Source organism: Eurytemora carolleeae, unplaced genomic scaffold (genome assembly GCF_000591075.1).
Source record: "Eurytemora carolleeae unplaced genomic scaffold, Eaff_2.0 scaffold1228, whole genome shotgun sequence".
Taxonomy (NCBI): domain Eukaryota; kingdom Metazoa; phylum Arthropoda; class Copepoda; order Calanoida; family Temoridae; genus Eurytemora; species Eurytemora carolleeae.
Genome location: NW_019397295.1, coordinates 84,227 through 111,974, shown reverse-complemented (window position 1 = coordinate 111,974; position 27,748 = coordinate 84,227). Strand labels below are relative to the sequence as shown.

At 35.5% G+C, this 27,748-nt stretch overlaps 3 protein-coding genes across 3 annotated transcripts; all 3 read right to left on the bottom strand.

Moving 5' to 3' along the window:
* Positions 1 to 8,263: 8,263 nt before the first annotated feature.
* On the bottom strand, positions 8,264 to 16,707 carry LOC111713334 (U4/U6.U5 tri-snRNP-associated protein 2). Its single transcript, XM_023488181.1, has 13 exons — positions 16,530 to 16,707; positions 16,157 to 16,223; positions 15,699 to 15,792; positions 14,598 to 14,841; positions 14,165 to 14,229; positions 12,898 to 12,976; positions 12,514 to 12,566; positions 11,727 to 11,856; positions 11,039 to 11,181; positions 9,596 to 9,685; positions 9,380 to 9,486; positions 8,986 to 9,103; positions 8,264 to 8,437 (listed from the first exon to the last, which is right to left on the bottom strand). Exons 1-13 carry the CDS (start codon positions 16,690 to 16,692, stop codon positions 8,279 to 8,281), a joined length of 1,512 nt encoding a protein of 503 aa, XP_023343949.1. The 5' UTR covers positions 16,693 to 16,707; the 3' UTR covers positions 8,264 to 8,278.
* On the bottom strand, positions 16,696 to 25,024 carry LOC111713335 (serine/threonine/tyrosine-interacting protein A). The gene is made up of 11 exons (XM_023488182.1): positions 24,946 to 25,024; positions 24,088 to 24,166; positions 22,861 to 22,926; positions 22,317 to 22,385; positions 22,052 to 22,095; positions 21,587 to 21,644; positions 21,139 to 21,218; positions 20,616 to 20,708; positions 19,498 to 19,556; positions 19,026 to 19,068; positions 16,696 to 18,080 (listed from the first exon to the last, which is right to left on the bottom strand). Exons 1-11 carry the CDS (start codon positions 24,973 to 24,975, stop codon positions 18,042 to 18,044), a joined length of 660 nt encoding a protein of 219 aa, XP_023343950.1. The 5' UTR covers positions 24,976 to 25,024; the 3' UTR covers positions 16,696 to 18,041.
* Positions 24,997 to 27,601, bottom strand: LOC111713338 (DNA-directed RNA polymerases I, II, and III subunit RPABC2). The gene is made up of 5 exons (XM_023488190.1): positions 27,473 to 27,601; positions 27,265 to 27,281; positions 26,396 to 26,495; positions 25,929 to 25,998; positions 24,997 to 25,308 (listed from the first exon to the last, which is right to left on the bottom strand). The coding sequence occupies exons 1-5, from the start codon at positions 27,594 to 27,596 to the stop codon at positions 25,245 to 25,247; spliced, it is 375 nt and encodes a 124-aa protein (XP_023343958.1). The 5' UTR covers positions 27,597 to 27,601; the 3' UTR covers positions 24,997 to 25,244.
* Between the last annotated feature and the right edge of the window lie 147 nt (positions 27,602 to 27,748).

The following is a 27,748-nucleotide window of genomic DNA, read 5'->3' as shown; positions in this document are numbered from 1 at the left end:
GGGGTCTACTCAATCTCTAGAATGGGACACTGACAGTTCTCTACCAACATTTCAAGAATATCCAAGAATATGGTCTTCTTCAACATATTTTGATGTGTCAGTAAACGGTGATACCTTAAATTCAGATCGTGAATCTGATGAGGAGTTCCTTGACACTGAAAACTTCAGTGGAGAAGGAAACAGTGATTCTACAAACAGTGGAACCACAGTTATTTCTGTTGATCCTAGTTCAGTAGTTGAAACCAACATGGAAATAGAAGAAAAGAAATATGTACTCATGGTTAAGAGGTGCTTGATGAGAGTAGAAGATGACATCTCCACTTTGATAATAGATGAGACCCCCCTAGAGTATATTAGGGATAGGCTCAGCCTAGCAGAACAATGCAAGAAAGACTTGCAAGAGGCAGATCTCTACCTTTCAGAACACAAAGAATCTTATTCTGAGTCAGAATTGCATAAATCTCTTTACAGCACTAAAGAGGATTTGAAGAGGTTTATAACCTCCTGTCATTCTAAGCTAAAACATGCAGCAGATACTGAAAAGGAGCTTGACATTTCTAATAGATCTGGAAGTGATCACCACTCTGAATCTATAATAAGAGCAAGATCAACCAAGGTCAAGAAAAATCTTGATCCTCTCTCTGATGACATTGATGAGATTGTTGGTCAGCTGAAACTACTGGCAACTGAACAACCAGGCTCTGATGCTGAAATCCTTCTCATGCAAGACAAGTTCCTGGCTTTAGATAAACATGCAGCTGAGCTTCGTGAAGATGCCCTAACTATGAGCAAAGATGCTCTGGAAAGTGGTTTGGAAGAGGAGGTGTTGGTTCTTGAAGAGAAACTCAGAGACTTGAAGGTCTCTCGTCGGATGGCTGATACTGTTGTCAGATCTGAAAAGTCTAAGGCAGGTTTAGGAGGAGGCAGAACTATTGGAGCTAGAGCTGCTAATCTTGATCTTAAGCCACCGGTGTTCCGAGGAGATTCACAGGATAAAATTGATTTCTATACTTTTTCAGCTGAATTCAAAGACTATGCACAAGCTAAGCATCTAAGCAAAAATGATGAATTAAGAGTTCTACAGAGGACTGCCTTAGATGGGCCAGCAAAAGCTGCCTGTGCAGGAATGTTAAGTTTAGAACCAATCTGGAAATTTCTTAAAGAAAACTACGGCAACCCTGCGCATCTGTTTTCATCAAAAGTTGATGAAATTCGTAGACTAGGAAGCTGCTCTGGAACAGACACAAAGAAGCGTGACTGGGCAGTCAATGTCCACGCCAAACTGACAGCTCTACATACACTTTGTATAAAATATGATCTTGTAGATGATCTGTTCCATAGTTCTTTGGTTTATGAGCTCAGGACAGCTCTCCCGGCTATTGTGGATAAAGAATTTCGAGCTATTCTCCAAACAAAAGGAAACTCCTTTGGGATAGTAAAGAAAGAAACTACATTTACTGAATTTCTGAAGTTTATGGAGTCATATGTTCAACAACTTACCTTTGATGTTAACTTAGAGTTGTCCTCCAGTTCTATTCCTGCATCTAAGGAAGCAGCTACTTCAGGAAAAGCTGTAACTCCTCCAGTTCAAAGTAGGAACAAGCCGAAGAAAGTGTATGCTTCCACTGGACCTAGTCAAAGCCAGGGTAGCTCTCAAACTCAGGCTGCCAAGCCAATCAAGCCAAATGCTGGGCAAAAATACAAATCCCCAGCTGAAATGGTTTGTGGCAAATGTGCACACAAGCACACCCATATATTCTATTGTGAACACTTTCTCAATAGCAGCGTCAAGGATCGCTGGACCATCACAAAGGACCTGATGGTATGCAAACGCTGCCTCAGAATGGACTCCAATCTTGATATCAATGATATCAGGAAATGGTGGGCTGACCATGAAGTGAATTGTAAAACAGACTTCTCATGCAAAGCTGGGAAGTGTAGTAGCAAGACTCCCTCATATCAAACAAACATTGCAATGTGTACAAATCACATAAATGATAATAAGAAAGATGAAGCAAAGTTTATTCAAAGCTTGGATAAACAAAAACTACCTCCATCAGTACAACAAGGATCTATCAAGTTGTTTTACAATATTCAACAGTATCTTAGTGCAAACTCATCCAAACAGGAAAGCCAATTCAAGGATGGGATGGAGTTACTTCCTGACATAGATGATCCAGGAATATTCTTGATGCAACTCATCAAAGTTGATGGATATAAGCTTCTTACCTTCTATGACTCAGGTTGTTCTGGTGCTGCAATATCAGACAAGGCTCATGCTATTCTTGAAACAGAAACTATGAGACCAGGGCCTACCATGCTAGATGTAGCTGGTGGAGCCACTATTAAACTGGAACATGGTGATGAAAGATTTCATCTTGAAATAGATTCTCTGCAACAGAAAGCTACTATAACAGGACTGAGAATGCCATCTATAACCTCTAGATTTCCATTGTATGAACTCAAAGAGGCTTGGAAAGAACTTTCCAATTTTTTTGCAAGTAAAGGAGGAGATGTAAAGACCCTGCCTATGGTTGAAGATACTATTGGTGGTGCTGAGGTTGACCTTATGATTGGGGTGCGCTACAGAAAGTATTTCCCTAAACTAGTGTTTGAACTTCCGGGAGGCCTAGGGCTTTATCGGGCAGTCTTTAAATCAGGCACTGGCAATCAAGGTGTCCTTGGAGGACCACACAGTGCATGGAGATATGCACTTGACTCTGCTCAAGTTATGACCTCCAGTGTGTTCTTCTCAAGAGAGTATAAAGCTTACCAAGTACAGCAAAGCTGGGTTCGGCTGAATCAGCATAAATTCATGCTTTCAGCTGATCCCACATGCTCACAAACAAATCTGGTGGAAGAAGAAACCTTTAATGAGCAGGATTTTGAGCTCTGTAGTTTTAAGCATTGTGATAAACATCTCAGTGAGTGTGGTTGGATTCTACCCTGCAGTTGGGATCTAACATATTCTAAGTACAATGTTAGAGAGGCGGAGAAGCTATTCAATGATGTTGAGGATACAGGTTCTTCTTCACCATACCGCTGTGTTGCATGCCGCAACTGTTCAAAATGCCGTAATGGAGATCAATTGGAAGAGATTAGTCTTAAAGAAGAACTTGAACAAGCTCTGATTGAGTCTAGTGTGGAACTTAAACCTGAGGTTAGAAGGTTAGAGGCTAAACTGCCTTTTATTGCTGATCCTGCTCAGGAGTTAAAACCTAACAGGCATATTGCTGAAAAGGTTTTAGCTGCTCAACTTAGGATCTATGAAAAGCATCCTGAGATGAGAGAGGACACTTTGCGTTCTCACCAAAAACTCCTAGACAGAGGTCATGTCAGTCCAATTTCTGAACTCACAGAAGATGAAAAAACTAGAATGGAATCTACTCCAGGAACAGGATATACTATTCCCTGGCGTACCGTGTACAATGAGAGTTCATTGTCCACTCCTTGTAGACTAGTTTTTGATGCTAGTGCCAAGACTCCAGGGGGAGCCAGTCTCAACTCAGTTCTTGCAAAAGGGCAGAATCGCCTAGCAAGACTCCAACATCTGTTTATCAGATTTAGGAGAGCAAAGTTTGCTGTGACTGGTGATGTATCTATGGCCTTTAATGGTTCAAAGCTCATTCCAGAACATTTTAAATATCAACAGTATCTGTGGAAGGAAAATCTCCTTCCCTCAGATGAAACCCAAACCATGGTTGTTAAAACTCTAATCTATGGGGTTCGCAGCTCTGGTGGGCAAACCCAAGTTGCCATTGAAAGTCTGGCAGACCATTTTATTAACAACATTCAGGATCACATAAAAGGAGCAATTGTCTTGAAAGAAGAGATTTATGTTGATGATATTTTAGATTCAGAAGAAACTCATGAAGCCTGCTTGGCTGTTGCAGAGGATATTGTTGCTGTGCTAGATATGGGAAGTATGAAGGTCAAGGCCTTCACATTTTCAGGGTGTGAACCTTCAGAAGAAGTTTCAGCTGATGGCGTCTCTGTGGGGTTAGCTGGATATCTCTGGCAACCACTACAGGATACCATAACTCTGGATATAAAGGATCTTTGCTTGGAGAAAGGAACTCGTGGGAAGAGGCCAGAACCAGTGCAAGGGGATATTCTCTCTGCACTGAAAGGAAAGTTTACCAGAAGGATTGCCACAGGAAAGATTGCTGGTGTCTTTGATCCTTCAGGTCTCCTCACCCCCATAACCTCAAGGTTTAAATTGGACCTTAGAGGAATCTGCCTGCGAAATCTTGACTGGGATGATAAAGTGCCAGAAGAGTTACTACCTCTATGGGTGGAGAACCTTTCTGATATCCAAGAGCTGAAGTTTATCACCTTCAGACGGGCAGTCATCCATCCAGAGGCTGTTAAACCTACTCTTGAAATTATAGTGTCTGTTGATGCTAGTCAAGATATTGCAGTAGCTGCAGTGCATGCTAGGAGTTCTCTAAAGAATGGAAAATTCAGCTGTCAGCTCTTATCTGGAAGAAGCAAGTTGGTGAGTGGACTCACAATACCAAGAGCAGAGTTGAAAGCTGCCACAATGGGAGCTGTATCTGGTCATATTGCCAAGAAAAATCTTGGGGAATACTTTGAGTCAGCTATATTTATATCTGATTCTAGTATTTGTCTTTATTGGTTGAACCAGGATGAGCGGCCACTCCAGGTGGGTGTCAGAAATGCTGTTCTTGAAGTTCGGAGATTCTCAACTTTAAATCAGTGGTATCATGTGGACAGTGCTGACAATGTAGCTGACATTGGAACAAGGAGATGCTCACTAACTGAGGTAAATGAGCAATCTGATTGGCAAAATGGGCGATCATGGATGAGTAAACCATTTTCAGAAATGCCTATTAGAACTGTTCAAGAGTTAACTCTTTCATCTGAGGAGAAGCGTTTGGCTGCTTTGGAGCTGAAATCCAAAGACATCCTAGGGTACCTTGTATACTCTATGTCCTCAAAACTTCAAGATAGATATGCTTACAGCAAGTATATATTAGACCCATGCAAATATTCATGGTCTAAGATTCTCCGGATCCTAGCTACTGTCATGAAATATGTAACTCTCTCCAAACCCTCATCTGGTAAGGAAGCTGTTCAAAAGAAAAATCCTGCTATTCAACTCACAGAAAAAGATATTCAGAAAGCAGAACACTACTACTTTCTGAAGACAACTAGTGAAGTGAGGACCTTTAGTAAACACACAGACTGGAAGCAGAACTCAACCATGATAGATGGTGTGCTTCATTACACAGGAAGAATCCTGGATGATCAAGGTATTCTCTCTGTAGAGAATACAATGTTAGATCTCAGCCCACTTTCATTCTGCAAGCCCATTATTGATCGATACTCTCCAGTTGCTTATGCAATCATGATTCATTGTCATGAGAAGCTGACTAACCATAAAAATACCCTTGTAACTCTGAGAGAGTCTCTGTCTCATGCATATATCATCAAGGGCCGTGATCTTGCCCAGGAAGTGAGAGATAGTTGCGTGTTTTGCCGAAGGTTTAAGAAGAAGTTGTTGGAGGTTGAGATGGGGAAATTGAACCAAAACAGGTTCACAATTGCTCCACCATTTTACTTCACTCAAGTTGATCTGATGGGGCCATTTATTGCTAGGTGCGAGCACAACCACCGTAGCACTGTAAAAGTCTGGGGAGTTGTTTTTAAATGCCCAGCCACAGCTGCAGTTGCTGTTCATGCTATGACAAAATGTGATACTACTGCTTTCATCATGGCTTACACAAGATTTGCAGCTAGGTTTGGTCACCCTGCTAAACTGTTTCCAGATGAAGGTGGACAGCTCTTGAAAGCTTGTTCTGAAATGGAAGTTAGTTGGATTGATGTATCTTCTAATCTTAATGCAAAGCACGGTGTTGGTGTTGACTTCTCTCCATGTCCGGTGGGTGGACACAATGTCCATGGCATGGTAGAGAGGTCCATAAGAGAAGTTAAGAGGCTATTTCAAACTGTCTATGGAGGTCTTAAATTAGACATTATGAGCTATGAGACAGCTTTTACCTGGGTAGCAAATGAACTTAATAACCTACCCATTTGTATTGGTTCTAAATACAAGAATTTAGAACACACTGATCTGATAACTCCGTCCAGGCTTATCTTTGGTCACACCCGTAGTCTGGGTAAACCTTCTCAGATTCTCCAGCAAATGGAAGATGTTTTTAAGGCTGGGTGGTCTACTTGGAGAGATGAGAAGCTTTGTGATTTCATACCACAGCCAAACAAATGGATGAAGACAACTTATGAACCTAGGGTAGGAGACATTGTTGTTTTCTAAAACAAGATCAGGATCAAGTAGTGTGAGAACCATTTGGAGAACTGGACGGATTGTTCAAATTGAGAACTCTACTTCAGATGGAAAAGTTAGAGTTGTTATAATTGAATACCGGAACTCTGGAGAGCAAGGATTCAGGACAACTAGACGGTCTGTGAGGAAGATAGCTATTGTGCATAAGGAAGACCAGCTTGAACTAATTGATGAACTAAATCAGGCTGCCAGGGCATCTGACAAGCATCTCTATATGAAGAATAACCTAGAGTACCAACATGAAGCAGTAAAGAGAGAAGTAGTGAAGTGTATGGAGTGTAAGGAAGCAAGATACTGTGAAAGACACAAACAATTCTTCAGTTTCTATTCAATGAAGAGGAAAGCTGAAGAAAGATCTGGTCATTGACTTGATACTACTACTAGATTAAAATTTTTCAAGGTAAAACAAGGTTCATGGTCAATCTGTTTCGTCACCCAGCTTTGCCGGGGAGTGTAAACTTTAGGAGTATCATGGTTCCTCTCCAGATTGAGAAGACTCTACCTGAACCTGGAATCAAGCCGAACCTCAAACAATTGTGATCTTCAATGCATATTTGTGCCAAATCACAATTATCCCAATATAAAGCTTTTAATATTTTATATTTCAGAGTAGAATGGCAGGTCATGATCTTCAAGACTGAAGCTCTACTGCCTGCTCTTGAACCTGTTGAGCTTTCCAGCTCAGAAAATCAGGTAGGATATTGCTAATAATTGCAATAACTACGTGGGTTTTTACAAGAATTGCTTTTGGTTAATAAAGCTATTCTTATTAAGGAATACCAGATTTGAAACTAAATCTGATGAACCTGATCGTTATTGAGCTGAGGATCACTGGGTCCTGCTAAACTTATAATATAAAACAGTCAGATCTTGTTCATATTCTTATTTCTTGTTAATAAATAGTTTTTACAACAAACAGATTTTTTTATTTTGTGCGACAATCTATATACATATTTGCTTGTTTATCTGTATCCAGCGTCAAAATGCGGCTGAACCGATCATGCCCAAATTTTGTGTGGGACCTATGGGAACGTATATGGATGATCGAATTTACAAAAACTAGCCTTAGATGGCGCTTTGCGCCCATCTTCTAAATTAATTGTGAACATGTTCTCTTTGTGTACATCGTAAAACAAAACAAAAATAATTCGCGGATTTATAAAATTTTAAAAAATTTAATGAAGATCGAATTTTGATGGAGACAAATATTTGAAATTTTGATCATTCATAAACCTTCCCTGGGGTGCCTAGATGTCCCACAAAAAATTTGGGCCCGATCGGTTCAGCCGTTTTGACGTTTATTGGTTACAAACAGACAGACAGACAGACAAACAAACAAACAGACAGACAAGCCAAATTTATATACAGATTTGTGCGTAGAAGTTTTTTATTTTTGTAAAATTTTGAATATGCGCGAAAAAAATATTATGAGATCCGCAAACTTTTTTGTTTTTGTTTTATACTGTACAAATAGAAGATGCTGAGGCTCACAGATAATGCCAGAAATTAAAGTTGAAAAAGTAGATGGGCGCAGCCTAGTTATTTATGTTTATTCGTTAATAACAGAATACAAGGATAAAAGAAGTCACATTATAAAATGTAAATGTTATCTTAACGTAAGATTAGGACTGTTCAATCTTTTTTTAGAAGTAAATTACAGTTTTTTGTACCTCAGATCAGGATAATTGGTCATTTGGAAGTTTGCGATCAATATTAATTTTGTTGAATTTAAAATATTGTATTGTTGGAAATTTATATTCTTGGTTCGTTAGAAGTAAATAGTGACTTTATTGCAGTTTTAACACATGCTACTTACTTGGAATACTTACATGGACCTTTACACAGGACATCAACGTTAATAAATAACATGGATATTAACTTAGAACATGTAAGTTAACAGGATATTTTCATAAAAAAAAAAAATTTGATTCTAGACTAATTCGTAGATAATCATGTCCTCCCATCCCAATTTACTTTAATTTCAATATGCTCAATTAAATGAGAACTTAGATCGGAATTTACCTTATAGCTTCCTTTCTCCCAACTTCCGTCGTGAACAATATTTGCCATCAAGTCATAGGTAGTTCCATCAGGGTGTTTAGCACGATCCTATCATTCAATTCATCAGATATTTAATCAATCAATCCATCAGCAGGTTACATCAGTGTGTTAAGTACAATGCTAGCCAATAGCCATTCATCAATAAAGCATTAATTAAATCAATCTGGTATTTTGTACGATTCTTGCAATCAATCAATAAATCATTCAATCAATCAACCAATCAATCCGCTTGTTCCATGTTTTGAACAATCCCTGCAATCAATCAAAAATTTCGTAAGTCAATCAGTCAATCAATCATTCAATCAGTCAATCAATCACGCAATCAGTCAATCAATCACGCAATCAATCACACATTCAGTCAATCAATCAGTCATTCAACCAGTCAATCAATCAGTTATTCAGTAATTCAATCATTCAATCAGTCAATCAATCATTCGATCAATCAATTCTTTGGTATCAAAGAAATGATGCTCCATCATTCCATAAATCCATCAATCAATCAAAAAAAAATCCAGCCATCAATCAATGAATAATCTAATAAAAAAATATCAACAAATCATTTGATAAAAATCTCAATAAAAAATCGCCAAATTCACCTCCTCACTCAGTAAATCCCCGAACTCGATACTTTTTACAGGGAAGTTAACAATTGTTGGATTCTTCTCCATAAAGAAGGTGTTCTTAGTAAACCTCTTAATATACAGGATAATAAACCTAAATATTTCTTTTTAGTTATTTCAGTTAAGATAAAACATAGAAAATTTCATTAGATATAAAAAATACTTTCGGATTCTTAGTTTCGAAAATTCCATTTACTGAAAAATAAATAAAATATACATATATAGATATAAAAAAAATTATCATATATATTTTACTAAATTTTAGACCTCTGTAGTTATTATAGTTTTTTCAAATATTATTTGAATTGTATGAAACTGATGTCACTCTTTCTGTTATCTAAAAAACAACTAGTTGTTTGTATAAACTTACTGTGGTAGCTTGACCAACTCAAACTTCTTGAGAAAGTTGTCCTTGTAGGTCTTATACTCCTTCTCTGTCTGACCGTTGAACTTGGCCAGGATGTTGTACAGAGACACCTACAGGATACACAGTATTTAATAAAAACGTTCAGCTTATTTCTAAAAGAGGATGGAAGGGGATGTTTTTTTTTCAAGAAAATACACACCCATTAAATATGGCACAGACCTGAGGAATAATATTCTCGTGGAATTCATCCTTGAATAGAGGTGGAGGAGGCAGTTCAGAGGTCAGGTACAAGAACGGAGACTCTTCAATCTAAATCAATCAATCAATTGTCAAAAAAATAATTTATTTATCAACATGTCAATCAATCAATCATTCAAACAACGAATTAAAAATTCAATCAAAGAATCGATCTTTCAATCAACGATTTAATCATTCAATCAAAAATTTGAACTTGATAGTAATCAAGTAATAAAGATAGTGACTTGACAGGCAGAGACTTAACAGACATTGACAAATTGAGACTTGACAGATAGATATTTGGTCAGTGCTCAGGATCTATTTAATTTTGATGCAGATGCGGATCCAGATCCGGATCCGCACTAGAAAAAAATGGATCCGGATCCAGGTCATTTCATGTCATAATTTTCAAAACTTTTGTTTGTTTTTTTTTCGCTTATTTTTATCCTAAAAATTGATAAACCATTCAGAAATGAGGAAATTTTTATAATCTATATTTTTTTGAGATTTGGATTTCAGGTGTAAAGAAGTTTTTTTTTGCAGTTTTTGGTTGATATTTTACCTCTTGGATTCGGATCCGTTGATCCGCATATTTTTGCGGATCCGGATCTAGATCCTAAGCACTGTATTTGACAGGAAAAAAAACTTGACAGACAGAGACTTGAAAGACAGAGACTTGACAGACATGACACTTGACAGACAGACACTTGACAGACAGAGACTTGACAGACAGACACTTGACAGACAGAGACTTGACAGACAAAGACTTGACAGACAAAGACTTGACGGACAGAGACTTGACAGACAGACTTGACAGACATGACACTTGACAGACAGACACTTGACAGACAGACACTTGACAGACAGACACTTGCCAGACAGAGACTTGACGGAAAGAGACTTGACAGACGGAGAGTTGTCAGACAAGACTTGACAGTTGACAGACTTGACAGACATGACACTTGACAGACAGACACTTGACAGACAGAGACTTGACAGATAAAGACTTGACAGACAGAGACTTGACAGACAGACACTGACAAAGACTTGACAGACAAAGACTTGACGGACAGAGACTTGACAGACAGACTTGACAGACATGACACTTGACAGACAGACACTTGACAGACAGAGACTTGACAGACAGACACTTGCAAGACAGAGACTTAAAAGACAAAGACTTGACAGACAAAGACTTGACGGACAGAGACTTGACAGACAGAGACTTGACAGACATGACACTTGACAGACAGACACTTGACAGACAGAGACTTGACAGATAAAGACTTGACAGACAGAGACTTGACAGACAGACACTTGACAGACAGAGACTTGACAGACAAAGACTTGACGGAAAGAGACTTGACAGACGGAGAGTTGTCAGACAAGACTTGACAGTTGACAGACAAACATGGGCTGACCGACCTTCCAATCATATTCTCCTGATTTCTCAAGCTCCTTCTGCTTCTTAGGATCAGCATCAGCTGGCATAATCTTCTTGGTGTGAATCCTCATAGAACCCAGGAACTGTTGGTAGATGATAGAGGAGTTCTTCTTCTTGGTTCCCCCTAAATAACTGTAGAATAGAAAGACGACATTTAAGTGTTCTTTTGTGCATTTGATGTTGTTATAAAGTTTAAAGAAGCTGTACCAGTAGCTTGTTAATGCTTGAAAAATCCTCAGGAACCCATGTAAAGTTATTATGTGGATGACTTTGAAGAGTTGCTAATGAGGGTTCTGATGCATTTTAAACATCGATTTTATAAAATAAAACAGGAGAATTGCTGTGTTTTATGTTCAAGGGGATATTTAAATCATAACTCGAGTCAAGCAGTCCTCTTTCGATTCCACATTTTTACTGGTCTCACTGCAATAATCTCGTAGTAATTTCAAAATTATTTTTCCCCGCCTAGGTTGGACACGTTTTTGTAATGGATCTTTAATGCTTATTAGGGGGAAAATGATTGAATTTTTGGTAAGAAGTTTAAAAGAGTGGGAAAGAACTTCCTCAACCCCCCCCCCCCCCCTTAAAAACATATCTTTTACAGAACAATAACAATCGTGCGAGTACATTTTAAAAGGTCCATTAAAAGGTTATTTATTAGACACTAACCCAGCGCCATGTGTAGAGAGTTTAGAATCCAGGGTAGAAGGGAACCAGCGTCCCCTTGCTTGGTAATCTCAAACTTCTTTCTGGAGCAGAGTACTATAGCTTGCAGCATCTCATGGGGAGATACGTGGGCCTAGTTTACACACACATTTATACTTCTTTATAAGGACTCAAATGGTGCTAAATGCAAAGTTTGCAAAGTTCACAAGGGTAACCTTGAAACTTTGATTAAAACATGGAACAACCTGTCTTTTTCTAACTCGGAAAAGTGTTTATTTCTGTGATTTTCTCCTTGCTTCTAATGAACAAAGAATGCGCAAGTCACTTTCACATAGAAACCAAAAATGAAAATAATCACTTTTAAAGAAACAAAACATAGATATCTAATTAATACTTGATCAGAAAAAGCTTCTAAGGGTACTGTTGTAAATCGGGCATTGTCATCTTTACATGGAGGGTCACTTGAAATTACGCGTACAGTCCCTTTAGGTGGACTCCCCCTACCTCCCATCTTTTTTCTCTCAATTAAAATATCCCACCATCTTTTTCAGTTTGATATCAGTCCACCCCCCCCCCCCCCCCCCTCATTCATTCTTTTTTGGATAGATCCCCCATTCTTTCATTGTTATCTTTAAATCATGACCCCCTCCCCTTTATTTAATTAGCAGCAGACAACAAATCATACAATGAAATGAGTCGACCCTCCTCGCTACCGAAGTGTATCCAATAGCAAAACGGCCTTCCTTGCCCTAGTAGAACCCATTAAGGAATATTTTGTATATTGTTGTGCCTTGAAATTTTTTGGGTTCCATAGTTTCCTGATCAGCTCTCCAAATCTCTGAACTAAACAATTGCCATTTATTTAAAAATTATTATAGCAATAACAATAACACTCATACAACCCTAACCACAGAAAGAAGATGACTAGTTAAAAAATTGGATAATTGCTTGAAGTTTTTGCCAAAAATGAAAAGGTTATGCATGAATGTTTCAATGCATACAGGCATAAAGGCATAAATGCATAAATGCAGAAAGGCATAAAGGCATAAAGGCATAAAGGCATAATAAAGGCATAAAGGCATAAAGGCCTAATACAGGCATAAAGGCATAAAGGCATAATGAATAAATGAATAAATGAATAAATGAATAAATAAATAAATAAATGAATGGTTGCCTAGAAGAAAGCTTTGATCTCCTGGTGGCCGCTTTATATTCTTGTAATTATGTTCGTCCAGGAAATAGTTTCTTAACCCCTGTTTTTATATTCTAAATCATAATAAAATTCAACCTCAAGCTTTAAAATATTAACAACTAGACCTGAGATTGTTTGGTATTATCAAGGATTTAATACAAGGAAAGTTATTTCAGAGATGTACGCATCTTTTGTACTGCAGTGTACTGTCACTGGGTGGTAATGTAAACACAAGACGGATGTCGAAGCCTGACATGAGATCCATCTTTCACATAAATAATCAATGAAATATTCTGGTCATAGGAAACTATTATGTGAATTATCAAAATTATCAAAATTCAATGCTTTTAACCTCCTCGGATACTAAACGAACACTGATACATCTATTCTTGTTTACAAATTCCGCCCAGAGAGAACTGGTTTTAGTATGTACGCAGAGTATACGCAACTGCAATTAACTTTCCTTGCATTACATTCTTGGGTATTATTAAGTTTATTCTTGAAGAACAACCGGGGAAAACTAAAAAATACCCGAAAATGGCAATTATTGTTATTCTACAGTAAAACCCTAAATAACGGATACTTTGGAAGAATTTATCAAATGTCGTCTTGACAATTATTCAATGAGTTTTATACTGTACTAGAAATTCAAGGCGCTTCGCGCCCTTCTTTCTAGCCTTAGCGGGCGCTTCGCGCCCATCTTCTAAATTAATTGTGAACATGTTCTCTTTGTGTACATCGTAAAACAAAACAAAAATAATTCGCGGATTTTCACAAAAAATTTCGCGGATTTTCAAAATTTTTAAAAATTTAATGACGATCGAATTTTGATGGAGACAAATATTTGAAATTTTGATCATTCATAAACCTTCCCTGGGGTCCCTAGATGTCCCACAAAAAATTTGGGCCCGATCGGTTCAGCCGTTTTGACGTTTATTGGATACAAACAAACAAACAAACAGACAGACAGACAAACAGACAAGCCAAATTTATATATAGATTACGTAAATTTCAGTATTTGCGAAAATAAATAAATATCCATGAATATGCGAGAACAGTTTTTAAGAGTTCCATATAATCATTTAATTAAAAAACTAAATATCTGCAACATTCCATTATCAGAAAGTGAAGAATACGACATTTGATGAATTCTTTCGATGTATTCGTTATTAAGGGTTTCACTGTATGTTTTTGTTTTGTTAGCTCAAGAGGTTTAAAAAAATGATAAAAGCTAAATCTAGAATATTTCCTGAACGTGGGAGAGCGCGTGTAGAATCACATTACAGTAATCGTTTGCCTTGATATTGTTCAAACCTAAAATAAAAAATACTTTAACCAGTTTATCAATCAAAGATTTAATAAAAAACAATATATCATTATATCAACCAATCAATCAATCCATGATTCACTTCAATATATCACCTCCCTAAGAATAAAGGGTAAATATATATTTGGCAAGGTTATTTGTCTGTTTTTCTCCAATAAACATATAATTGGGTAAACTGGTCAGGCCAAAAATTTGCGAATAACAAGAGTTTAAAAAACTTGCCTGAAAAAAATGTTGATTTTTAAAAATGTGTTGAAAAACAGAAAAATCCACACAAAGCCACGGGAAAAGTAAAATTCAAAACCTACAACTATTACAAGAAACTGCCATTAGTGATTTCTTGTATTTTATTTACCTACTACTCCCGGTATATATTTTGTTCCGTAGAAGGCCCTATTTTCCCTGGCTGAGGACTCCAACTTCTTGATAAGGTCCTTGCTAAAGGTCGGGTTCAACACGTACAGGATGTCCCCGAGGGATGCGTCGATGACCTCGTAGTTGTCCGGAAGGCAGTAGAACTTGTGAGACTCAAGGTTGAGATAAACTCGGTGCCCTTCACTCACACTATGAGTGTAGGCATGCGTGTTCTTTCCTCGACCCTACAATACAACACAGAGTTAAATACTTCATTTCCATATATAATATATATGTATATATAGAAAGTAGTAATTTTTATTTTTTTTGTATATCAAATCATAACTATGGACTTTTTGCTGATGGTACTCGGTCGAACACGTGAATGTTCTTAACTTTGTTCAAAAAAATGGAATGGGTTAATTTTTATTGAAAAAGCTTATTCTCCAGACAAAGTTCCGAGGCAAGGTTTTATGAAACGTAATAATTTCGGTTTGATTGTTTATATTTCCAATCAAAACTCAGGAACCTCTTGACCTAATTGTGTTTGGTGAACTCGGAAGAACAAGGAGAAAGTTCTTAGTTCAGATAAAAATTCCAAGTTAAGTAACTTTAGTTTTATCGGAAGACTTTGTCTCCAGGCGAAGCTGGGTTCCCAATCAAATACACATTTAATTGTTTGTCTGTATCCGACAAACGTCAAAAACGGCTCTATCGATCAGGTCCAATTTTTTTTGTCATATCACATGGCCCCAGGAAATAATTATGACCGGCCAGAAAAAAATATTTCACAGAAAAAAAAGGCTATTTAAAATTTCTCTTTTTTTTCTTAATTTATCTGAAAGATAGATAGTTTTTTTAACACTATTTTGAAATAATGAGTGTGTAAACTTTTAAGAAATTTAACAAAATAAAAATTGGCACGTTTATCAGCCATTTTAATACTTTTTATCCAAACATATATTTACCCATAAACATCTTTTTTTTCCAAATTAAGCCGATAAAACACAAAAAATGTCACATATATAAAAACATTTTCAAATAGGGGGGGAAATGATTTTGCAAGAAAATACACACCCCTGTATAATTCCATGCTTTATACCTGAAAATATTTTCCGCAGACTAAACAAGCATACACATTAATCCTGGAGAGGGAAACAGAACAAAGCTTCTCAAAATCAAAGTCAAGAACTCCTCTGAAAACATTAAATTAAACCAGTGCTTGAGATCTGGATCCTAGCTTAGGACCCGGATCGGATCCGCAACATTTTGGCCTCCAACGGGAAAAATAATGAAAAATGAAATTGAGGAAAAATTGTCTGAAAATTCTTCTTTTGTTAAAAATAAATCCATTTTTTTCAGGGCAGATCTAGGAGCACTGATTAACCCATATTATTCGATTATTTTTATACACATTAGCTAAACATAAAATAATCCATTATTGGCAGAATAATTTATCAAAGGTTATTAATTAATCAAATTCAAATTTAGATTAATAATTGTTACGTTTGAGAGCTAAACTAAGTACGTTCTGAACGGAAGTAGATAATTGATTTTTACCTATTAATTGTATCAAGGTATGGACAGTCCAATGATGCTTTGGTCTCTGGTTTGATTTTCTTCCGAGCTGGTCATATCAAGCAAGCGTCAAATAAAAGTTTTCGTGAAATTTGAAAAACCAAAATTCTAATTTCTTAAATATAATTTTTCATGAAAAAACTCCAGTGATTGTTGCAGTATTTGAATTTACACATGCTACCCGTATCTTTTTGGAATAAGGTGCACATCCAGGCAATAAGTATATCTTAAAAAGTTGATGCCTATCAAGGCCAGAAAGTGCTGAAAATTTCCATCGTTTCTTTTCCAGATTAAAACAAGTTACTTGTAAATTTCGAAATTTCAACGATCGCAAAAAATTTGATTTGAGGTTTGCCTGCTGGAGATTCGTCATCAGAATCATCAAGATCTCTTTTCACCGGTTTGGCCTCTACTTCCGGTTTGGATTCTACTTCCGGTTTAGCGTCTACTTCTGGTTTGGATTCTACTGAATCCCCATTCTGATTTGCGTTTCCATTTTCTATTTTTGTTTCCGTCATTTCTTCTGCAATTAGAAATATGAGGAACTTGTCACTTTGTACATTCTCAAATTTACATTGTACTGTACACGAATACACAATTTACATTGTACTGTACACGAATACACAATTTACGGTGTACTGTACACGAATACACAATTTACATTGTACTGTACACGAATACACAAAGTTTTACTTCAACTTTGCAGACAATAATTTTAAAATCAAACATAAACAATAAGTTAATATCAATCGTACAGTTTTAGAATCATGGAACCAAGAATCTTGGTACCAAGAATCATGTAAACAAGAATCTTGGAACTAAGAATCATCTAAACAAGAATGATGGAACCAAGAATCTTGGTACCAAGAATCATGGAACCAAGAATCTTGGAACCAAGAATCATGTAAACAAGAATCTTGAAGCTAAGAATCATGTAAACAAGAATCATGGAACCAAGAATCATGGAATCAAGAAAGAATCATGGAACCAAGAATCATGTTAAAAAGAAAGAATCATGGAACCAAGAATCTTGGAACCAAGAATCATGTAAAAAAGAATCTTGGAACCAAGAATCATGTAAACAAGAATCTTGGAACCAAGAATCATGTAAACAAGAATCTTGGAACTAAGAATCATGGAATCAAGAATCATGGAATCAAGAATCATGGAATCAAGAATCTTGGAACCAAGAATCATGGAACCAAGAATCTTGGAACCAAGAATCCTGGAACCAAGAATCATGTAAACAAGAATCTTGGAACTAAGAATCATGTAAACAAGAATCATGGAACCAAGAATCATGGAATCAAGAATCATGGAACCAAGAATCTTGGAACCAAGAATCATGTAAACAAGAATCTTGGAACTAAGAGTCATGGAACCAAGAATCATGTAAACAAGAATCTTGAAACTAAGAATCATGTAAACAAGAATCATGGAACCAAGAATCATGGAATCAAGAAAGAATCATGGAACCAAAAACCTTGGAACCAAGAATCATGTAAACAAGAATCTTGGAACCAAGAATCATGTAAACAAGAATCTTGGAACCAATAATCTTGGAACCAAGAATCATGTTAACAAGAATCATGTAAACAAGAATCTTGGAACCAAGAATCATGTAAACAAGAATCTTGGAACCAAGAATCATGTAAACAAGAATTTTGGAACCAAGAATCATGGAACCCAGAATTTTGGAACCAAGAATCATGGAACCAAGAATCTTCCAACCAAGATCAAGAATCTTGAAACTTAAAACAAGGAAACAAGTTAAAAAACGAAAATTAAATTAAGAAAAACAATATTTTCAGTGAGAATGATCTGTTTGTACTGCAGCAGGTATTTCGTGTGAGTATATTAGACTAGTTTACTCTGTATCCATTGTAGAACCATCCTCAACAACTTTCTAAACATAAATTCCATTCAAACACGAACAGGCGCGCGGTGGAGGGGGGGCTGGTACCCCCTGTTCCCCCCCCTAGGGCCAGAGGCAGGCTCTAATTTATTAAACAGTAATCCTGCATATATATTCAGATTTTTTAATTTCTTATCAATCGACAATGTCACAATTTGTCCATTTTATGATTATTTTTCAAATTCTTTCTTGTACCTTTATCTTATTTATAATATTATTTTCGCGGGGTTTCATTTAAAATGATTGGTAATTATGGTCAGATGAATAATAGTCAGCCTTCAGGTAGATTAATATAGATTTGAAATTTTCTTAATACCGGTTTTTTAGGGGGGTTCACATCAACCGTTAGGGGGGTGCACAAAAAGAGCACCCCCCCTAGGCTAAACCTCCACTACCCGCCTGAACACGAAACAAAGGTGTACTAGTAATAAAGATCAACAAAACAAAATCAAATATTTGAGAAACAAAAAAGAACTAAGATTTTTAAACGAGGAAAAACGGGAAAAAACAAATGTAAAATATGATAAAAGATACAATTAAAGTGGCCAATAGGAATTGATCGCGAATGAGAGTTTAGTTTATTTGGGTAATAACAATATTGCCAGTTCAACGCAAACTTAACAGGTGTCCAATATCTTTTTTCAAATGGTTTGCAATAGTTTTCACCAGAACTCGCAAAATATAAAAACCACCAACATCATTTTAGATAAAAAGTCCCCAAACAAAATCTGAGGAAATGAGTAAAGGGGAATAAAGTAAACAAGAAAACTAAAAGTAAAAGAAAAAAAAAACAGATAAAAACTGTTAAAAAACAGCGAAAATCAGAAGAATTACTTTTTCTAAAAAGTTAAATGTTAGCGACGAAAAATGGACGAAAACATTCTTGGACGGGGGGGGGGGAGGGTAGAATCCATAATTCGGTGTAAAATATTATACCTGGCGAATTTTGGTGAAACTATGATCATCTATTATCTCATCACTAAATATACAACAATGAATATAACAGTAATAATACTAATAAAAATACTGTTAAGATTGGTAGGCAGCTGGTTAGGATGGGTAAGGGCATTGGAAAGTTGCTGCCCCCTACCTGACGGCATTAAAAACTTTTGGTTTCAGTCTCTTAAGCAAATGTAAAGAGCTGGAAACTCTTATGGATATCACTGCTAGGTTCCGTTGATTATGCGTCCAATTTCCCGGCTTCTGATTGGCTGTTCAGTTTCTACAAACAAGACTCTGATTGGTCGAATTTTAGACACTTTTCTGAATATCAAACAAAGATTAATAAATCTGCAGAATGCAGATTAACAGAAAGAGGAGATATAGCATTGATCTCAAGATATCCACATTACAAGAGTTTCCAGCTCAGTTCTTTATATGATTTTATTTCTATTATCTAGATATTGACCTGTCCTCAAATTCCCTTTTCTGTCTGCTGGGCTGATAACTTCTCCTCCCAACCTCAGCCTGGCACAGTATAATAATTTAAACATAAAATCAATGGCTACACCTGAGGAGTGAGGGTTAAAAGACGAAGCTTTTATATACTCCGCTTCCTTCACTTACAGGCTACAAGTGATGTATATTGTATATTGTCTTGAAAAATCACCCCCCCCCCTAATGAGTGGGGCAGTTTCCAGGATCCAATTACTTTTAAGGGATCTGTCCTGTGTAAAAATTGATTCTGATCCAGCTTTTTTGCATTTATTAACAAATTATAACGAGCTTTTGCAAATTTTTATCCATAAGGCTGAAAATTTAATGATCGTTGTGAGATCACTGGGTTATTCACTCTAAGTTCAAAACTTGAGATATATCTATATATATATAACTAGCCTTAGAGGGCGCTTCGCGCCCATCTTTCTTCTAAATTAATTGTGAACATGTTCTCTTTGTGTACATCGTAAAACAAAACAAAAATAATTCGCGGATTTTCACAAAAAATTTCGTGGATTTTCAAAAAATTTAAAAAATTTAATGAAGACCGAATTTTGATGGAGACAAATATTTGAAATTTTGATCATTCATAAACCTTCCCTGGGGTCCCTAGATGTCCCACAAAAAATTTGGGCCCGATCGGTTCAGTCGTTTTGACGTTTATTGGATACAAACAGACAGACAGACAGACAGACAGACAGACAAACAGACAGACAAGCCAAATTTATATATAGAAGTTGTAATCTCTGTGTGTCTGTCTGTTTGTTTGTCCGATCATAACTCAGGAACCCCTGGACACATTTGCCTCAAATTATTGGGAAACTCGGGAGACCCACACGGGAATGTTCTTAGCTTGATTTAAAGATTCTAAGCTGAGTGGGTCGACTTTAATAGCGAAAATTTAGTTTCCCGGTAAAATCGATCAAGTGTGAGAAAAAGGCGGGAGTAACTTTTAGTCACCTGGGCAGCGCTGGGATCCCAAGCAAGTAAGTTTTTATGACAAAAAGTTTGTTTGATGTATATTTTCCCCCTGGATCCTAAAATTTTAACAGATCCGGTTCCAAAGTTGTAGGAAATGGGTTTGCTTACCCTACAAATAGGTTCTAGTTCCTTAAGCTGAACCTCAAATACAGGAGAGGGTTGGATACAGAACCTTCTCTGCTGTACATACTTCAATACCTCCTAGAGAAACAATCAAATTAATATCTGCTTTTCAAGTAACAATTTCAACTTTTAACTGTTTAAGGGTTGATTTCAAGCCGCCGTTTTTCATTGCACTCGTCAAAAAATTTCGAGAATTTTTCTGTTTAAGTTGAGAATTTTCTCAGGAACAATTTTCTAATGATATAGAACTTACTTTGATTTGAATGGACCTACTTTTTCGATTTAAGGAATATTTCAAGCAGGTTATAACCTCCAAGGCGCAGTGCATTAAACGTTGTTGTGGCAAGGACGAGAATCTGGAGGTGGCTTGGACGAGAAAATGAGGTGAATAAGGCACGAATGTGTAGTTAAGCCTTCGCCCTTCCCTCCCAAAGTTTCTAGTCCGTTTCTATAATGTTTTCACCTGATAAGAGATCAGGTTTCTAGTCCGTTTCTCTAGTGTTTTTACCTGATAAGAGAGACCATATTTAAACATAATAAATCCCATGACGAGGGCAGCAGACCTAGACATTCCATCCACACAGTAAACTAACAAGTAAAAAAAAATTTTAAAAATAAATAAATAAGTTTTTATATCTTAAATATTACAGAAAAAAATAAAACAATTTAATTGATTTAAGAAAACAAATGTCACAAAAGACATACAATAAAAAAAGGGACATAATAATTCAAAAAGGTTACATCCTTTCTAACATTTGGGGGTGGGATATTTTATGAATATTTAGATCATATCATTTAAAAACATAACTATAAGATTAGCGCACGGAAGAGTTTGATGTTTTGCAGTAGGGACTCCTATAGATTGGGGGGGGGGGGGGAGGGTTTATCTTGTTACTCTTAAAAAGTTTATATAAAAAATTGGTTCATAAGAAATTGTGAAGGAAAGAAAATCCTACCTAAAAGTTTTCCATTACTTGATAAACAGTCCTCCAACAATAGTTGAAACTCTTTCAACTACAAGCATTCAAAATAATTCTTGAAATAAAATTTTACTAGTGGTAGGCGATCATAATCAATACAATAAAGACGACTTACAATTTTGATCAAGCTGTTAAGCCGCATGGATACACATAAACATGGAAGTCAAGAGGATCTGGCAATAAAAAAAAGCTTCTCTGATTACTCGTTAACTTGTAATTCGAAAAAAAGCTAGTTTACAATCAGAACTTAAATAAAAAAGTAGTCTTCTTTGTATTGATATAATCGCCTTCCCCTGTATTCAAGAAGGACATGTTTCTACCATTTCTAACATTATTTTCTTTATTGCTACGGATTGATGGTAGACATAAAAAAACTAGCTAAAAGCATGGTACTGATAAAAAGCACGATATTAAAACAAATTTAGAAAATAAATGAATTTCCTTTGGAAGAATTCTTTCAGTCCGGCTCTCTGACATTTCTATCACTGCAACAAAAGATAAGGTTTCCTTTTTATCTAAAAATCTTTTTTTTTTAACTTTTTGTATATTTTGGGAGGAAATTCAAATTGGACATCATTCTGGCAAGTTTTTTCCCCCGCTTACGCTCAAAATAAAACCAAAATCCGCATGAACCCTCTCAGTTTATTGGACGGAAAGGGAGGGGAAAATAATTTTTCAAGAAATAAGAATAGTTATTTTAATTTACCTGAACAAATAAAACTGTCTTGAAAATTAATTCTGACTATTTTCTCTTCTCCTGGCATTCGGACACAAACTGAAATTATACGAAAAGTTTGCTTCCAGATTTATTACACGTTCTTAAGCTTTTTTTTTGCATTTTTATGTGTTTATCTGAACACTTTTGCTAGAACCCTTTCTAAACAAGTTTATAATACAGCTTCGTATCAAAGAAAAAACAAACTTCATCGATTTATTAGGCTGTTTTTTCAATGAATCTTATTTTATTTTTTATTTTCTTCAAAATTTCTTTTCATTAAATTTGATTTCTGGGGTTTACCTTTTTAAGGTTACAAGAAAAATTGGTAAAATGAAGAACATGAAACATATAAATATTTATTAAGTTAGTTATTGCTAACTGCTAAGTATGATTAATGATTATCCAGTACACTTTATTTAGAAAGCATTTTTCAAATAATATTTTTAAGAAGAAAATAACTGAAACGATTCTATAGAAAGAGGAAGATGTTTTCCAAAAATGTCCGCCAAACCTCAAAAATTATAAAAGCTACCTAAATGACTTATTCCATGATGCTGCAGCTCTTCAAGCTTGGATTTTCCGGCAGCACCATAAGGACCTAATAATTAATCAACCAATCAATCAATCAACCAACAAATCAATCAATCAACTACTCAACCAATCAACCAACCAAATAACATCCTTTTTCTATACCTCAGATCGATCAAATCGAATCAAATCAGATATTTAATGACAACGACATCCTAATTCTATAGGAAATCTGGAATAACCAATATATCAATTCTTAAAATTAATCAACTCCAGGTTGTTGCACATGAAATAAAACCTGATCTTATAAATTTGACTGAAACCTGGTGCAATCCTTCTATAACTAACACCCTGGTCAACATACCGGGATACTTTATAGATCCTGCCCTGAGAATAGACCGCAGTGACACCAATTGTGGAAGGGGTGGTGGTATATTCATTTTATGTAAGAAATGGACTTACTATTTTATCTCATGCATGACAAGACAATCTGCTGATATATTCAATTTGAAACCAAAAAACTCAAAACTAGAACTGAGAAGGAATTGCTTTAGTGACAGAGTTGAAACTATTGGAATAAACTACCACAAGATATCAAATCTGCTGTATTCAAAAACAAGTATGATCACTACATTAGATCCCCAATGATTACTGGGATCTATACACAAACCTAGACGATACAATTCTACCATCAGATGATCATCAGTTCTTAAATAAAACTCCTCTACATATTCCTAGTTGGAACACTGAGAATCAGTGTCAACTAAGTAAATGCTATTCCCAATAAATCAATCACTCAATCAATCAATCTATCAAATCAGATTTATAATGGCATCAAACTTTTATACTTCAGAGCTGAAATCTGGAATAACCTGTCAATCAATTAATAAATGCTATTCTCAATCCATCAATCAATCAACAAATCTATCATTTAATCCATCAATAAATCAATTTGAATTAAATTTTTAATGAAACCTGCTACTATAAATTGAGATCTGAAATCTGGAATAACTCAATTAATGAAAGCTAACCTCCATCAATCAATCCGAATCATATTAAATCAGATTTTTATGACACCCTACTTTTATAATGAGTCAGATCTGGAATAACCTGCCAATCAATTGATATATGAATACCTCATTCAATTTATTCAATCAATCAATAATCAACATAACAACTAACCAACCAACCATTTAATCATTCAATCAACCTAACCTAACAGAATGCTTACCTAGAAAAAGACCTGGAAGAATCTGCTGCATGTTTCTACGCATAGAATACGCCCAATTCGCTTCACTTTGAGTCTCATCCTAAATTATGGTTAAAGGGACTGTGAGCATAATTTCAAGTGACCCTGCATTTAAACAGGAGCATCCCTGATTCACAACGGTACCCTTTAAAACTGGCGAAGGATGTCGGACATATCCATATAACGCTTTTAGTTGCTAAACACTTAGTTTGCAAGCTGTTATATTTTAAAGAACTATCAATAGCTACTTTTTTGGCAGAAAATTAAAACTTTCTTTTGACTGATTAAAAACAGTATTTAACGTAAAACAGTCGATACTTTGAGTTGTGCAATTAACACATTAGCTCCGTTGAGGTTACTCTGTACACAGCTTAGAGACGCGGTTAAGAGGAACTCAAGCTGATTCCTTCATGATAAAATAGAGAAATCTTTCAACTCGATGGACAGTCGAAGGTTTCAAGGGTACCGTAGTATATCGGGCATTTCCTTCTTTGCATGGAAGATCACTTGAAATTACACTAACAGTGTTTATTTGGTTATAGATCTATTTTCTAATTATCCGTGTTTTAGATTTATAAACAATTGTCTTCCTCACAAATCGGAATAGTAGATGACATTTATTTTAAAATCATTTCTTTAAAAAAACATTATTTTGTTTATATATTATTCATATGTGCAATGTACATGCATTATTTTTACTATCAAAAGAATCACAAAAAAAACTTCTAATGCAGATTTATTATGTTAACCACTTTAACTCCTACTACACCCCTTTAGGGGTCCTTGGAGTAATACAAAACCTAAACAAAAAACTAAACAATAAATAATATTTCCCAATACCTGAGGTATATTTGGGAAACTAGGCTCCATATCTTTTTCTAAAACATTTTATCTGAAAATTAAATAAATGTGATTCGAGAAAATAGTTGTTATGAACGATAAAAAAAATATGGAGATAAGGTAGAAAATAATGATTTGAGAAAATTAGGTCGATTATTTGAGGTGAAGAAATCTATAACTTGGGTTAAATTAATCAAAATTTTCTTAATTTGACCAAAAAAAAATATCGCCAGTGGGTTGATAATATGATGCCTTGTCATCGATCATTTCCGGATATTTAATAAATCCACAATTTTGAGTTAATCGATAACAATTAGTTCGTCGATTCCCCAGTCTTCATGTGATCCGTCAGGCATATACCGTCTAGAATTCACCAAATTCAACAAGTAATTAACTCAGTTTAGACTTAACTCTCATATTTTATAGAATTGTTTGAACATTTTTTTTCTTCTTAAATCCTAAAAATTGGTATTTTTCTATTTTCATTTCTCAGGACTTTTTTCAAATATGGGAAAATGTCTGTTGAGATAAGAACACTGATTAATATTAGTCTAGGACTGTGGACCGTGGCGTTTATATAGATATGAAACAGCAGTTTATTAGCCCAGGGGTGTATATTTGTATGAATTACACTACCACCTTTATTATTTACCCTAAAATTCTAAAAATAATCTTTTAACCAGGTGAAAATATTTCATTTTCCCCAATTAAGCAAATGAATCCCTAAAAAAACATACCGAACTTATTGGATAAAAAAAAATTATTTTCAAAGAGGGAGGATAGGGGTATTTTTCAAGAAAAAAAAAACCCTGTGATTTAATCCAATTCCATATAAAACTCCGCAGAATATTTTCTAATGAAGATTTACGCCTTCCTGAGTATTATAACACTTTTCTGAGGATAATTTTTTAACAGGTCAGCTGGGTCATTAGGGGAGGAGGGGGAGGGGGGGGATAAGGAAATATTTGAGATGAATTGGTTTCCTAATGATGATTGGTATCTTCCTCTGCTTCAGCTCTTTCAAGGCAATCTGAAGAGGATCCGTTTCTCCCTCTAGAAAATAGAGAAAATCAGAAAAATTCAGATTTAAAAAAATCGACGAGTGAAACTTTCAAAGAATGACGAGACTGAAACTTTGCATGCAGCCTCCATTTTTGGCCCTTTACGCGGATTTAAAAGAAAATTTTGGATGGGCGGTCATTGACCTCCATCAAAAATCAAGGTTTTGTCTAAAAACCGAAAACGACTTGAACCTGATGAAATGCTCCAATCAACCTAAACATCACCAATATAACCTATGCACCCCAGAAAAATGTTTAACCCCCTTTGTTTTTCACCCTATTCCACATTTAGCAACATCTGTGAACAACTCTATCTATCAAAATTGTGGAGGGGGGGGGGGGGTAAAAATCGGGGAATGATTATTCAATAAATTAAATGTAGAACAAACCTAACTCAACCATGACCGGGGCGCACATTGAGATCTGAAGTGCGCGCGTCCCTAGAACCCGAGCACGTTCGTATTTTGTCAGGTAGGGTGTAGTTATTCTCTATTAGGGGAAATATTCAATTTATATTAAACAAGTTTTTAACAGAAGTAATTGGAAAAATTAATTTTAAATTTAAACAAAAAGGCTGAGGAATATGTATATTTGCGAATAATTTTTTTTTGAACTCATAAAAGACTTGGGGACCAGATTTATTGAATAGCGATAAGTAGCTGACCCATGCAGACGTAATTCAACCACTTTTGTACGCTGGTTGAACCTCGTCTATGTGGTTCAGCTATGTTTAATATTACTTAAACCTGGGAGCAGGTCTGATGGAGTTTGCATTTAATGCATTTTTAGTTTAGAAAAATCTTTGATTTTGTAAAGTTTTTAAAAGGGACAGTTTTTTTAAAGAAATATTATACTTAAATCAGTGCTTAGAATCCATTCAATTTTGATGCGGATCCGGATCCTGGATCCGGATCCAGGTCATTTCTTTAAGATTTACTGAAATTTTTTAACAAAACAAAATTTTCAAATTTTTGGTTTTATTTTTTTCGCTTATTTTTATCCTAAAACTTGATGAACCATTCAGAAATGAGGAAATTTTTATAATTTTTTTCAAAATTTCAGATTTGGGTTTTGGAGTAAAAAAGATTTTTTTTGCAGTTTTTGGTTGATATTTTACCCCTTCGATCCGGATCCGGGAAGCCAAAATCTTGCGGATCCGGATCCTGATCCTAAGCACAGACTTAAATAGTTTATAATTATTTTTTATTGTCAAATCAATATTAAATTATTTGATTTTCAATCAAATTTCAATATTTCCCTTTGTAGTTTTCTGGCCTGCTATGAAAATTGGGGTAATACTGAGGAATTTAAAATATTTTGTTATATTTTGTAGATAGTACTGAAAAAAAATAAAATTCAAAGCGCTTTTTTACTGGGTATTCTGTATACCATAAATATTGGGAATTTAAGTTGACTTTTGAATTTTGAAGACAGAAATTGGGAATTATCTTTCCATCAAGAGAGACTTACATCAATATTTCCTTCTCCAGCATCTGCATCGTCCACTGCATCGTCAATATCTTCACCGTCGATATCGTCGCCGACGAAATCGTTATCATCAAAATCCGGCTCATACTCGTCGTCAGCCATGTTTCTGAAACAATATCAAATATGTTTAACATCTTAAATAATAGAACGTACAATTAATAAGGTTTTTTACTTTCAAACTCACTTAAAACTCGCGTAAATATAGAATTCTCGAATTTGTATCCAAGACTTCTGAAAACGATTTTGCGGTCTGT